Source organism: Coregonus lavaretus (genome assembly GCF_964263955.1).
Source record: "Coregonus lavaretus genome assembly, chromosome: 9".
Lineage (NCBI taxonomy): Eukaryota > Metazoa > Chordata > Actinopteri > Salmoniformes > Salmonidae > Coregonus > Coregonus lavaretus.
In genome coordinates this window covers 21279959-21292251 of record NC_139996.1, presented here as the reverse complement: position 1 = coordinate 21292251, position 12293 = coordinate 21279959, and the positions used below count along the sequence as shown (strand labels likewise).

The 12293-nt window shown below is 41.8% G+C and overlaps 2 protein-coding genes across 3 annotated transcripts; one reads left to right on the top strand and one right to left on the bottom strand.

Annotated features, from left to right (window-relative positions):
- The first annotated feature begins 5085 nt into the window (after positions 1-5085).
- Positions 5086-7843, top strand: rccd1 (RCC1 domain containing 1). Of its 2 annotated transcripts, none has more exons than XM_084169457.1 (8): positions 5086-5373; positions 5809-6018; positions 6223-6388; positions 6582-6703; positions 6805-6903; positions 7119-7265; positions 7339-7368; positions 7540-7843. In XM_084169457.1, exons 1-8 carry the CDS (start codon positions 5148-5150, stop codon positions 7722-7724), a joined length of 1185 nt encoding a protein of 394 aa, XP_084025583.1. In that variant the 5' UTR covers positions 5086-5147; the 3' UTR covers positions 7725-7843. The 2 variants fall into 2 exon arrangements, with proteins under 2 accessions (XP_084025583.1, XP_084025584.1); XM_084169458.1 differs by having other exon boundaries at positions 7517-7843.
- Positions 7788-10942, bottom strand: LOC311135482 (calcium and integrin-binding protein 1-like). The gene is made up of 7 exons (XM_084169465.1): positions 10793-10942; positions 10363-10397; positions 9969-10062; positions 9695-9848; positions 9462-9580; positions 9209-9297; positions 7788-9121 (listed from the first exon to the last, which is right to left on the bottom strand). Exons 1-7 carry the CDS (start codon positions 10841-10843, stop codon positions 9100-9102), a joined length of 564 nt encoding a protein of 187 aa, XP_084025591.1. The 5' UTR covers positions 10844-10942; the 3' UTR covers positions 7788-9099.
- Between the last annotated feature and the right edge of the window lie 1351 nt (positions 10943-12293).

Here is a 12293-nt window from a genome sequence, read left to right as displayed (position 1 = left end):
GGTTACTACATGATTCCATATGTGTTATTTCATAGTTTTGATGTCTTCACTATTATCCTACAATGTAGAAAATAGTAAAAATAAAGAAAAACCCTTGAATGAGTAGGTGTGTCCAAACTTTTGACTGGTACTTTATATATACACACACATGTACACACAACTGTAAAGCTATCAGCTAACTGGCAATTAGGCGGCCAGCCAGTGTGTAGCTTATCCCTGCCTCGCTATCACTAACGCTAGCATTCATCTCTGGAACGAATTGCAAAAATCTCTGAAGCTGGAGACTCTTATCTCCCTCACTAACTTTAAGCATCAGTTGTCAGAGCACCTTACCGATCACTGCACCTGTACACAGCCCATCTGAAATTAGCCCACCCAACTACCTCATCCCCATATTGTTATTTATTTTGCTCATTTGCACCCCAGTATCTCTATTTGCACATCATCTCTTGCACATCTATCATTCCAGTGTTAATACTAATTGTAATTATTTTGCACTATAGCCTATTTATTGCCTTACCTCCATAACTTGCTACATTTGCACACACTGTATATATATTTTCTGTTGTATTTTTTGACTTTATGTTTTTTTACCCCATATGTAACTCTGTGTTGTTGTTTTTAATCGCACTGCTTTGCTTTATCTTGGCCAGGTCGCAGTTGTAAATGAGAACTTGTTCTCAACTGGCTTACCTGGTTAAATAAAGGTGGGAAAAAAAAAAAAAAAAAAAAAAAAAAACATCTCTAACAATAAACAAGCCAACAAACGTAATAGTAACTAAAATTCCCTGAAGTAATATAAACATAGTTAGGCTTGAAACCCAGTCTAAAGCCACATAACAATTTAACCAAACCTGACTGGACCTCTATGCGTAAAATAAAAGTATACAGACAAGATGGCATAGTGTGGCTATAGTTATGGTCACACCCTTGTAAACTTAGCGAGCTAGCTAAATAGCGCAGCCAACATTAACTATGATCCAACGTTACCTTGCCAGTCATTATCGCGCTAGCCATCTAGCCAGCCAGCTGTGCCAGCCAGTCGATCCTATGAGTCATTTAGTTGTTTCTTCATGTTCTAACAGTTCACTATCCACTGTATCCAAGTTCAAAAGACAGTTCCTCATGATGTAGTAGGCATAAACAAGTCAGGGAGTTCTTTCCTCATGTATGTTTCAGCCATCTTCATAAAGTCAATTATGCGCTCACCATTCTTGGTTTCCATCCACAAAGTTGCCGGGTAGCGCAGGCCGTATGCCAAGCCAGCCTGCCGCAGAAGCCTCTTCAGTGGGGAGAAAGCCATCCTCCTCTTGTGTAGTTTGGGAGAAAGATCCGGAAAGATCATGAATTTGGAATCTCCGTACTTGAGCTCTCCCTTTGCTCGGGCAGCAGAGAGGATGCGGACAGTGTCCTGGTACCGTAGAAATGTAATGACAAATGCCCTGGGTGCAACCTGGCCAGGCAACCGCCTCCGTAGCGTGCGATGGGCCCTCTCGATTTCCAGTGGGTGCGCGGAAGGGGGAAGATCCAGAATTTTGGGAATCCATTCCTGTAGAAAGGAGATGGCGTCTCTTCCCTCCACGGCCTCCGGGAAACCATGAAATCTCAAATTCAAGCGCTTTTGGAAAAGTTCGTAAGAATCTAATTTCTCCTTGAGTTTAGAGATGGCGTCTTCCAACTTCTTGGACTTTTGATCCACATCCTCGCTGATATCCAGGATGGCAGCCTGGTGGTCAGCATGATCTTTTTCTAACTTTGTCACTCGTCCCTTTGTGACTTTCTGGTCTTCGTGGAGTTTGATGAGGCGTTCTGAAAGTGTCTCTTGGATTTCTGTTATACCCTTGTCCATGTCCATTCTGAACCATGCTGGTGCATCTTCCGAGCTAGCTTCCGCCGAATACGGGCTGTCAGAGGGGGGCACATTTCTATGCCTCGTCTAAGGCTTTGCAAGATTGTGCATCTTTTGTTTTGGCAATAAAAAATATGTTTTAACTTCCAACTCACTATTAACGAACAGGTCAACCGTGTCAAAATGCCTTAAACATTTTCTAAAATTCGGGACGCTAGGCATGACACATCTTCTTAGAGCTTCACCATTGCCGGAAGTCCAAGGGTGGCTACTTTGAAGAATCTCAAATATAAAATATATTTTGATTTGTTTAACACTTTTTTGGTTACTACATGATTCCATATGTGCTATTTCATAGTTTTGATCAAATCAAATCGTATTTGTCACATACACATGTTTAGCAGATGTTATTGCAGGTGTAGCGAAATGCTTGCGTATCCAGCTCCAACAGTGCAGTATATCTAACAATTCACAGCAGTACACACAATACACACAACCTAAAAGTAAAAGAATGGAATTAAGGAATATATCAATATTAGGATGAGCAATGTCGGAGTAGCATAGACTAAAATACAGTACAATAGAATAGAGTATATACATGTAAACATTATTAGAGTGACTAGTGTTCCATTATTAAAGTAGCCAGTGATTTCAAGTCTATGTATATGACCAGGTGCAGGGTTACGTAACCAGGTGGAAGCCGCCTAGTGATCGCTATTTAACAGTCTGATGTCCTTGAGATAGAAGCTGCTTTTCAGTCTCTCGGTCCCAGGTTTGATGCACCTGTACTGACCTCGCGTTCTGGGTGATAGCGGGGTGAACACGCAATTGCTTGGGTGGTTGTTGTCATTGATGATCTTTTTGGCCTTCCTGTGACATCGGGTGCTGTAGGTGTCCTGGAGGGCAGGTAGTTTGCCCCCGGTGATGCGTTGGGCAGACTGCACCACCCTCAGGAGAGTCCTGCAGTTGCGGGTGGTGCAGTTGCCGTACCAGTCGGTGATACAGCCCAACAGGATGTTCTCAATTGTGCATCTGTAAAAGTTTGTGAGGGTTTTAGGTGCTAAGCCAAATTTCTTCAGCCTCCTGAGGTTGAAGAGACACTGTTGCACCTTCTTCCCCATACTGTTTGTGTGGGTGGACCATTTCATATCGTCAGTGATGTGCACCCTGAGGAACTTGAAGCTTTCCACCTGTTCCACAGCGGTCTCGTTGATGTGGATAGGGCTGTGCTCCCTCTACTGTTTCCTGAAGTCCACGATCAGCTCCTTTGTTTTGTCGACATTGAGGGACAGGTTATTATCCTGGCACCACACTCCCAGAGCCTTCACCTCTCTGTAGGCTGTCTCATCATTGTTGGTAATCAGGCCTACTACTGTTGTGTCGTCTGTAAACTTGATGATTGAGTTGGAGTCGTGCTTGGCCACGCAGTCATGGTTGAACAGGGACTACAGGAGGGGACTGAGCACGCACCCTTGTGGGGCCCCTGTGTTGAGGATCAGCGAAGTGGAGGTGTTGTTTCCTACCTTCACCTGGGGGCGGCCCATCAGGAAGTCCAGGACCCAGTTGCACAGGGCGGGGTTCAGACCCAGGGCCACAAGCTTAATTATGAGCTTGGAGGGTACTATGGTGTTGAATGCTGAGCTATAGTCAATGAACAGCATTCTTACATAGGTATTCCTCTTGTCCAGATGGGATAGGGCAGTGTGCAGTGCGATGGCGATTGCATCGTCTGTGGATCTATTGGGGCGGTAAGCAAATTGAAGTGGGTCTAGCGTGTCAGGTAAGGTAGAGGTGATATGATCCTTAACTAGCCTCTCAAAGCACTTCATGATGACAGAAGTGAGTGCTACGGGGCAACAGTCATTTAGTTCAGTGACCTTTGCTTTCTTGGGTACAGGAACAATGGTGGACACCTTGAAGCAAGTGGGGACAGCAGACTGGGATAGGGAGAGATTGAATATGTCCGTAAACACTCCAGCCAGCTGGTCTGTGCATGCTCTGAGGACACGGCTAGGGATGCCGTCTTACTCACGTCATGTCTCTATACTGACGTTTTGCCTGTTTCATTGCCTTACAGAGGGAATAACTACACTGTTTGTATTCGGACATATTCTCAGTCACCTTGCCATGGTTAAATGCGGTGGTTCGCGCTTTCAGTTTTGCACGAATGCTGCCATCTAGCCACGGTTTCTGGTTAGGGTAGGTTTTAATAGTCACAGTGGGTACAACATATCCTATACACTTCCTAATAAACTCAGTCACCGTATCCGTGTATTCGTCAATGTTATTCTCTGAGGCTACCCAGAACATATCCCAGTCCGCGTGATCAAAACAATCTTGAAGCGTGGATTCCGATTGGTCAGACCAGCGTGGAACTGTCCTTAGCACGGGTACTTCCTGTTTGAGTTTCTGCCTATAGGAAGGGAGGAGCAAAATGGAGTCGTGATCAGATTTGCCGAAGGGAAGGGGAGGGCCTTGTAGGCATCGCAGAAGTTGGAGTAGCAGTGGTTGAGTGTTTTAGCAGCGCTATTCTACAGAAAATAGTAAAAATAAAGAAAAGCCCTGGAATTAGTAGGTGTGTCCAAACTTTTGAATGGTACTGTATATATATATATATATATATATATATATATATTATTTAAAAATATATATATATTACAAAGTATAGCCTAATGGATTTATATTGTAGTCTAGTTGGTGTCGGTAATGCAACATATTGGATGCCAACCGCCTTAAACGCCAAAGAAGAAGAAGAATGCGCTGACAAATATGTTTTTTAACTAAACCAAGATAGACCACAGCCTTTCGTTTTTACAATGGGAACAAATTAGTCATAGGTGGGCAGAGCCATGCACGAGCTAGGCGCGTTCTAGCATCATCTGCATGTTTCCGTTAGGGAACGCCTACTCTGAAGTGCGCGTGTGCAATAACTCAATTCGCACTCCTTCTCAACAACGCGATTTTTAAAAACTTTTGCAAAGGGTAAAGTCTACAAAACGTAGTCCACTCTGTTCATAACAGATTATTGTTTTGGGAACAGAAAATTGTATTGAGATCAAATGTTTAATCGATGAGAAAATTTGCAGGATGTCGGCCAAAACCCATCTCGTTCTATGTTCTCCCACTACTGGCCAGTGGGCTTCCTCTCACAGTGACTGGAAACGCCAAGCGGATGCTTCATATTTATACATCCGGTGAAATATCTGTCTCATTGTTCTATCTGTGGCGCTGATCTTCCATCGCTGGGGCTCACGTACGGATTGGTTTATTTAAGGTACCGCGAAACACACAGTTGCTGATGAATTGGTTTGGATTTGGCTTCAACGCCTTTGGGCAAATACGAGCGAATGAAAAGTTGACTGATGGTGAAAGTGCCGCAGATGCCAACGTGACTAACCCAATATGTATCGATATTCTTTGTCGGAATTTGGAAGAGGAGCCTGTCCAAATCTGTCAACATAGTAGCCATGTTGATACGCGGATCAGGACGAGTTGGAGTCGAAGAGCAGCTCTGCATTCAAATAGTGAGTAACGTTACAGAGTACTCAACTTTATCATCCCTTACGAAAAAATATTGCAGTTAAGAGTTTAGTACAACTGCAGTAAGCTGCAAATACTGCGTCCAAAATACGTTTTTTTTACTGCAGTAATTTTGCAGTGTAACTGCAGTTAGAGTGCAGTATAACTGCATATTCTGCAACAAAAATGCCACAGTCGACATCAGTTACAAAACTGCAATCTTTTTTTGTAAGGGATGCCTTCTCGTGATTGGAACTCTGCAAGTATGTGCAGTCCATGCAGACCGCTCAACCAGAGACCGCAGTTTAACGGTGATAACTGTATTAAAGTTTCCACAGCATAAACAAATCAATGAAGTTGCATCCATGTACCTCAATTCGCCAACCTATATGGACAGTTTCAAAGTTTCCACTTAGCTGTATCGTTTCTTTACGTTTCAGATGATGGAAGGCTGTGTCTGGCAGGTTTTGGAGTAGGGATCCCCAGTCAGAGAGGGTGTGGCGGCTGTGTAGAGGAAAGCCGAGGGTGCCAGGATGCACATATCAGCGAGGGATATCTGGCCCTGTCTTTCACAGACAGAGTAGAGTGCTGGAACTCTGAGCGAAATGAGAAGAAACCAGGGTGGAGTATGGAGATTCCAGACAATACTGGTATTGATTCATACTGACTGGAGCTGTAGGTTGAACAGCAGCATAGTTGGTACCACCCACAACCCCTAGAATTAAGTAAATATTGTTATTTCCCCCACTCAGGTCCATGTACAGTACAGGTGTGTGGCAAATATAATGAAGCTCTAATCAATAGTTGAATTTCAATAATGTTGTAACCATAATGTATTCTTGTGTGTTTTGTAGGGCCCTCACTTGCATTCCCATTAGTTCCAGGAGGGTACATAGCTTCCAACCCTCCCTTTTACCGCCCACTTTCCCCACAACTACTGGCTGTTAGCCTGGCACTGGGCACAGAGCACGCAGTCCTCCTCACTGCCTCTGGAGACATCTATACCTGGGGCTCTGGCAGGTAGACAACAAATGTCATGTTTAGTAATGGAATTAACAAATACTGTACAACAGTTTAGTCAATAGGCATTTTTTCAGCACAGCTTTCATAGGTTACTGATGTATTATTTTGGGCACATCAGACATGGCAGAATGAACACAACAGCGTATTAAATAAATGTTCTGAAAACCTTGCACCCTGGTGTTGTTGGCAGCCATGGGCAGCTGGGACATGGGGACCTGAGCCCGCAGGAGGAGCCCAGAGCAATGGAGGCACTATTGGGGATGCCCATGAGCACTGTGGCCGCCGGGGGTTGGCACTCTGTCTGCACCAGTGGTAAGAGGGACTGACTGGGATGGAACATACAAAAGAATGATACAAAGTAGAGTGATTGCATTACATTAGTCAGTCAATGTGATCACTAGTCTGGTCCACAGCTGGGGGAGACCTGTACGTGTGGGGCTGGAATGAGAGTGGCCAGTTGGGACTGCCATCACGAGCCCTAAGAGGAGAGCAGCAGAAGAGCCAGGGCACAGGTCTGCCTGTCTGAAATCTGTATTGTATTTTGGGAGGGCAGATCCACCAGCTCAGCTTGTTTTAATATTCAGTGTTCATGCAGGCAAATGGATGATACTTACATAAACCCCAAATTGGCTGCGTTGCAAAACACCTACATTGAGGTTCTGGACAGGCGTAGATATAGAACATAATATTGATATATTGTCTATCTGGACTGCTGTATGTTGTTTAGGTGGTGCCAGCACATGTAAAGATCAAGAGGAGGGCAGCAACGAAGTGTTCATATCAATCCAGGCCTTCCCAGCCCTGGTGGATGTCACTCAGTCATGTGAGGTCAGCAAGATCAGCTGTGGGTCGCGCCACACTGCGGCAGTCACAAGTAAGAGCCTTTCACACAAGCTGCTGCAAACTGCTAATTCAGAGAGATGAGTTTTTTTCTATTTATTTTCCAGGTACAGGTGATCTCTACACTTGGGGCTGGGGTAAGCTTTAAATGTCAAATGTCACCTATTCTAGTCTAGGTGGCTTTGAGTAGGCCTGTGTATTGCATAAATAGACCTTATGTATTTCACTTAGGAATTCATATCAATGAATGGATAGACATGGCCTTTTCTCATGCACGGCTACAAGCTTTGCATTTGCCAACGTTTCAGGTGAATACGGCCAGCTGGGACAGGGGACTGTGAGCAGTTCAGACGAGCCAAGACGGGTAGAGTTTTTCAAGGACCAAGGGCTGCGTGTAGTGGATGTAGTGTGTGGGCCATGGAACACTTTTGTTTCTGCTATCAAAAAGGACCCCTCTCTCCATCCTGACACAAATATCCTTTATCCTCTGTAACCAAGGACTACATTGAATGGAAAAACTGGCTGTAGGAGTTGAGCACTAAGGACGGTACACAGATTGATTGATTAGCTGTTTATTTTTTCAGACAAATAAAGTAAAGTCAGTGACTAAGACTTGATTACTTTTATTCTAGCTATTTATAGATTAAAAAAAGTTTTACAGTTAAGAGCTGTTATTGCACTGACATTGTTAAAATACATTTTCAAACAGATATAGAAAATATTAATCTACAGCCAAATATAATTTAGGCCGTGGATCAGACTTTTCCCAGACCTTCTTTCCCCTGGAAAAATTCTCTACTTTACGCACAGTCTCTGATCTACTCATAGAGAACAGGCTACTTTGATCAAAGCTGATTCAATGTCTGCAAGATCACAATGATAGTATTCTACAAAACAGAACCGAATATAATAGTTTAACATTACTGTAAGACAAAAAACACCATCACATTTTTCCTCATGTGGCCACTAGGCAAAAACACAGGTAGCCTAAGCTATGCTACAGTTGAACATAATCTGCTCTAAAATTAGCTCACTTGCCCATCATTCGAAACAACACTAACTCAAGAAGATCTAAATGCATATCCCATTAAACTGATTTGAGATCAAATGGTTGGTATGCAGATGCTGCATGGACGTTTCACTGGTAAAACTTGAAGAATTATCATAGCGCTCACCAGCTTGTAGTCCTAAAACCCTGGAAATTAGTTACCTCTGGTTCGTTCAGCCATCCCTATGTGAAAAATTAATGGGGAAAGAATAGGATTTTGGAATAAACGCTGAAAATAAGGTCTGAGGTTAACACAGGCTTAGGAGATCTTATATGTTTTGTTCCATGAGATAATAGCAGTCAGTTAACATGACCTTTATGAATTATGAAGCATTTGTGCTATGTGCTTTTTAAAATTATATAATTTCTTCAAAATTCACAAAAAGTGATGTTAGCTGATTTAAGATTAATTATCTCAGAACAAAATGTATAACATCTCCTAAGCTTGTGTTTACCTAACCTTATTTTTGGCATTTATCCAAAAACGCCATTCATTTCCCCTTAGGCTTTGTCCAACGGTGGAGTTGGTGCATGCGCCATTACTATTTCTATCATTCACGATTGTCAATGAGAACTGTGAAGGGAAGGTGACCACAAAAATGTATATGTAAAGTAGAGGTAAAGAAACATGCGCAGTACGTGATCTGCACATGTTCAGAAGATTCGGGACCTTTAGTCCGGGGGGAAAAGCCACGGCGTATAATTTAAGGCAAAATCTCTAAAAGTTATTGTTATTACAATGATAAAATAAGAGGTCCTCTTAGTGTCAATAGAACAGAATCCAAAGCATCCATATCCTGGTGTCTGTTATTTGTAGACTTCACAGCACAATCTTAAAAGAACTGGAGAAAAATGTGGAATATTAGAGGGGGGTACATAGTTACAATGTAGAGATTATGGAGAGATATTCTAATCAGATTTCAACTCACCTGACGAAATCTGGCGACCTCGAGATGACGTGTTGGAACTCTGACAAATTCACTGTCCCATCTTTGTCTATATCTGACTCTTCAAGAATCTGCAATATTGAAAAGGAAATAAGTAGTTGCCTTACCCTTGGATATTGCAGATGGAGACCTGAAATCATACACAGCAGACCTGACTATATCATACACAGCAGGTCTTCCTTGAGGTAGGCCCACATTGGGAAGAACCAATAGTGGCCTTAATCTGTAAACTTACATTGCTGATGAGCTGCCTCATCTCTTCAGGAGTAAGCCTTGTGTCGTCAGTCTCACCAGTCAGACAGTTCACCAGCTTCTCCAGGTCCCCACCATCCAGAGTGCCATCGTCATCAAAGTCTGAACAGACAAAACAATGCCCCTTTTATGTTTTCACCAGCACCCCACACACTGCCAGACATCCATGAATACATTACATACATATACCCCAAGAATTCCCAACAATTGTATTACCAAAAATGCGGAATGCGTAGTGGGACTTGATTTCCAGTGTAGCTGAATCACTGAAGGCACTCAAAAGATCAAGGAAGTCCTCAAAGGTGAGACTTCCATCTTTCATATCAGATGTTGAGAATACATGACAAATCCTTTTCCTGAAAGGGTTGGACTAAAGGGTGGGGACAGAACATAAACATTAGGGACCAAAGGAAATCCAACATGTTACAATGTTTTTAAACAACATTCAAGTATTAGTAACGGAGTAGAATTTAAATTGCAATCTTGTCACCTTGAGTTCTGTCAGTGAAAGGACTTTCTCCATGGGCACTCTGGTGAGGTTTCTGTCCTCTTTGGAAAGGAGTTCACTGAATCTCTTGTGTGCCCTACAGAAAAGATGCATCACACAACCTTAGCGCTGCCTGTATGTATGTTCATTGTTCATCAAGTCTCTCGCAATATATCTACAATGACAAACCATTCCAACCTAGTTCAAACATGTAAAGTAAATCCATGTTGCCTATCAAATTTCCTTGTAAATTGGACTTTAGCCCTTTGTTGTCAAGGACGTTAGGCTCCATTTTGCCAGAGCCTATGTATTTATATACTGTATTTGTATCAAATAGGATATTGAAAATAATAGTATCAGTAAATTGAAATAATTGTGAATTAAGCTAGTTACTTACAGCAGAATTTCTTGTTTTGTAAGAAATGTCAGCTCCTGGAAGGGAAGTGTTGGTACATTATTTTCAAATATACCACACACATTGCACATTGATATACTTTTTTACCCCAACTTCTTGCTTTTATCAGTTTTGTGCAATGCGCTCAACAAGTTGTCCTACTAGCTAACGTTAGCTAACAACAGACGTCAAAAGCTGAAAATGCACTTGCTAGTTAATATAGGCAATAATTCAAGCTGAGCCGCGACTCTTTGAGGGCAGAAAGTAACGATACATAGCCAAATAGTTGTCTGGCTAAAAACAACTTTATTAGCTTTTAGATACCGTTAGCTATCTACGTTAGTTATTCCCTAACCTAGTAACGACACTGGCCAACAACTTGTGTAAATTTTATTGGCTAGATAGCTAATTAATGTTAGATATCTTATGTCACCTGATATTCTGAGAGAAGATCCTTCCTTAATTGACTTGCTGTTGTTCCCATGTTGTTTTCCTTCTGTTTGTTTAGCTAGCTAACTTCTGAGAAAGAAAACTTTCTGCTTCGATAACTTTCCAAAGTAGTCACTTCCCTTTCCGGAATCTATGTAATATTAAGTAGAAATATCGGACGTGCTACCTGCTGTTCTGCGCCTGCGCCAATGGAACACAGACCTGTTCACCAGACGTGCTACCTTGTCCTGGACTTGCTGTTTCGACCCTCTCTCTCTACGGTAACTGCGTCTCGACCTCTGAATGCTCGGCTATGAAAAGCCAGCAGACATTTACACCCGAGGTGCTGACCTGTTGCACCCTCTATAACCACTGTGATTATTATTTCACCATGCTGGTCAACTATGAACGTTTGAACATCTTGAACAACGATCCGGCCTTAATGGCGATGTACTCTTATAATCTCCACTGGGCACAGCCAGAGGAGGACTGGCCACAACTCAGAGCCTGGTTCTTCTCTAGGTTTCTTCCTAGGGAGTTTTTCCTAGCCACCGTGCTTCTACATCTGCATTGTTTGCTCATTGGTGTTTTAGGCTGCGTTTCTGTATAAGCACATTGTGATATGTGTGGATGTAATGTGATTGACATTACCATAGTAACAAGACTTGCATATAGCGCGCCAACACAACACCAGATGGCGACCACGTGCCGCCCTCACTACAAACCGCTACCAGCCTTCCACAGCCTGTTGCTGTGAGCTGTGTACCAAGAGAGAGCTAAAGGGAGTTTTATATTTATTTATTTTTATTGCATTACACGAACATTGTACAAAACAATATACAGATATCACACATAACAAAAATATATATAAATTATAAATAAATCCAGAGAGACACAAAAAGTATATTATGCTATAGACAAGTTACATTTTGTCAAATACTGTAGACACTTGATAATGTAGTATTTATATATTTTAGGGATGTTATATAATATTGTAAATGAATTAGAAAAATATTAAATAAAAATGTTTTCCCTTCAACTTCATTTTATGGATGAAACATTTTCCCAATAAAATGAACTAATTCACAATGTATTGGCAGTAACTGTGCATGTATGTAAAATATAAAATAATATCACATTTGGTAATGCTTATAGGTTTACCCATCACTAATATATATTTTCATATCTGTCCAAAATATTTCACTATGCAAATCATTTTCCAATTCACAAAAGCTACATTCCTTTTCTACATTAATTACATATTTTGAAATAAGACTATTACAAGGATAACATCTTTGAAGGATCTTGTAAGAGACTTACTCTTACTTTATTAGTTATCACATATTTATGTGGATTAGTCCATGCACGCTGCCATTTCACATCAAATGAAGATGCCCATTGAAAAATTGCAGCAGGGGTAAACTTCCTGTTAATAATTTCTTGGACTAAATTTCTTTTCTAATATATTGATGCCATTAATTTCTACACTATCACTGTAGCTTGGT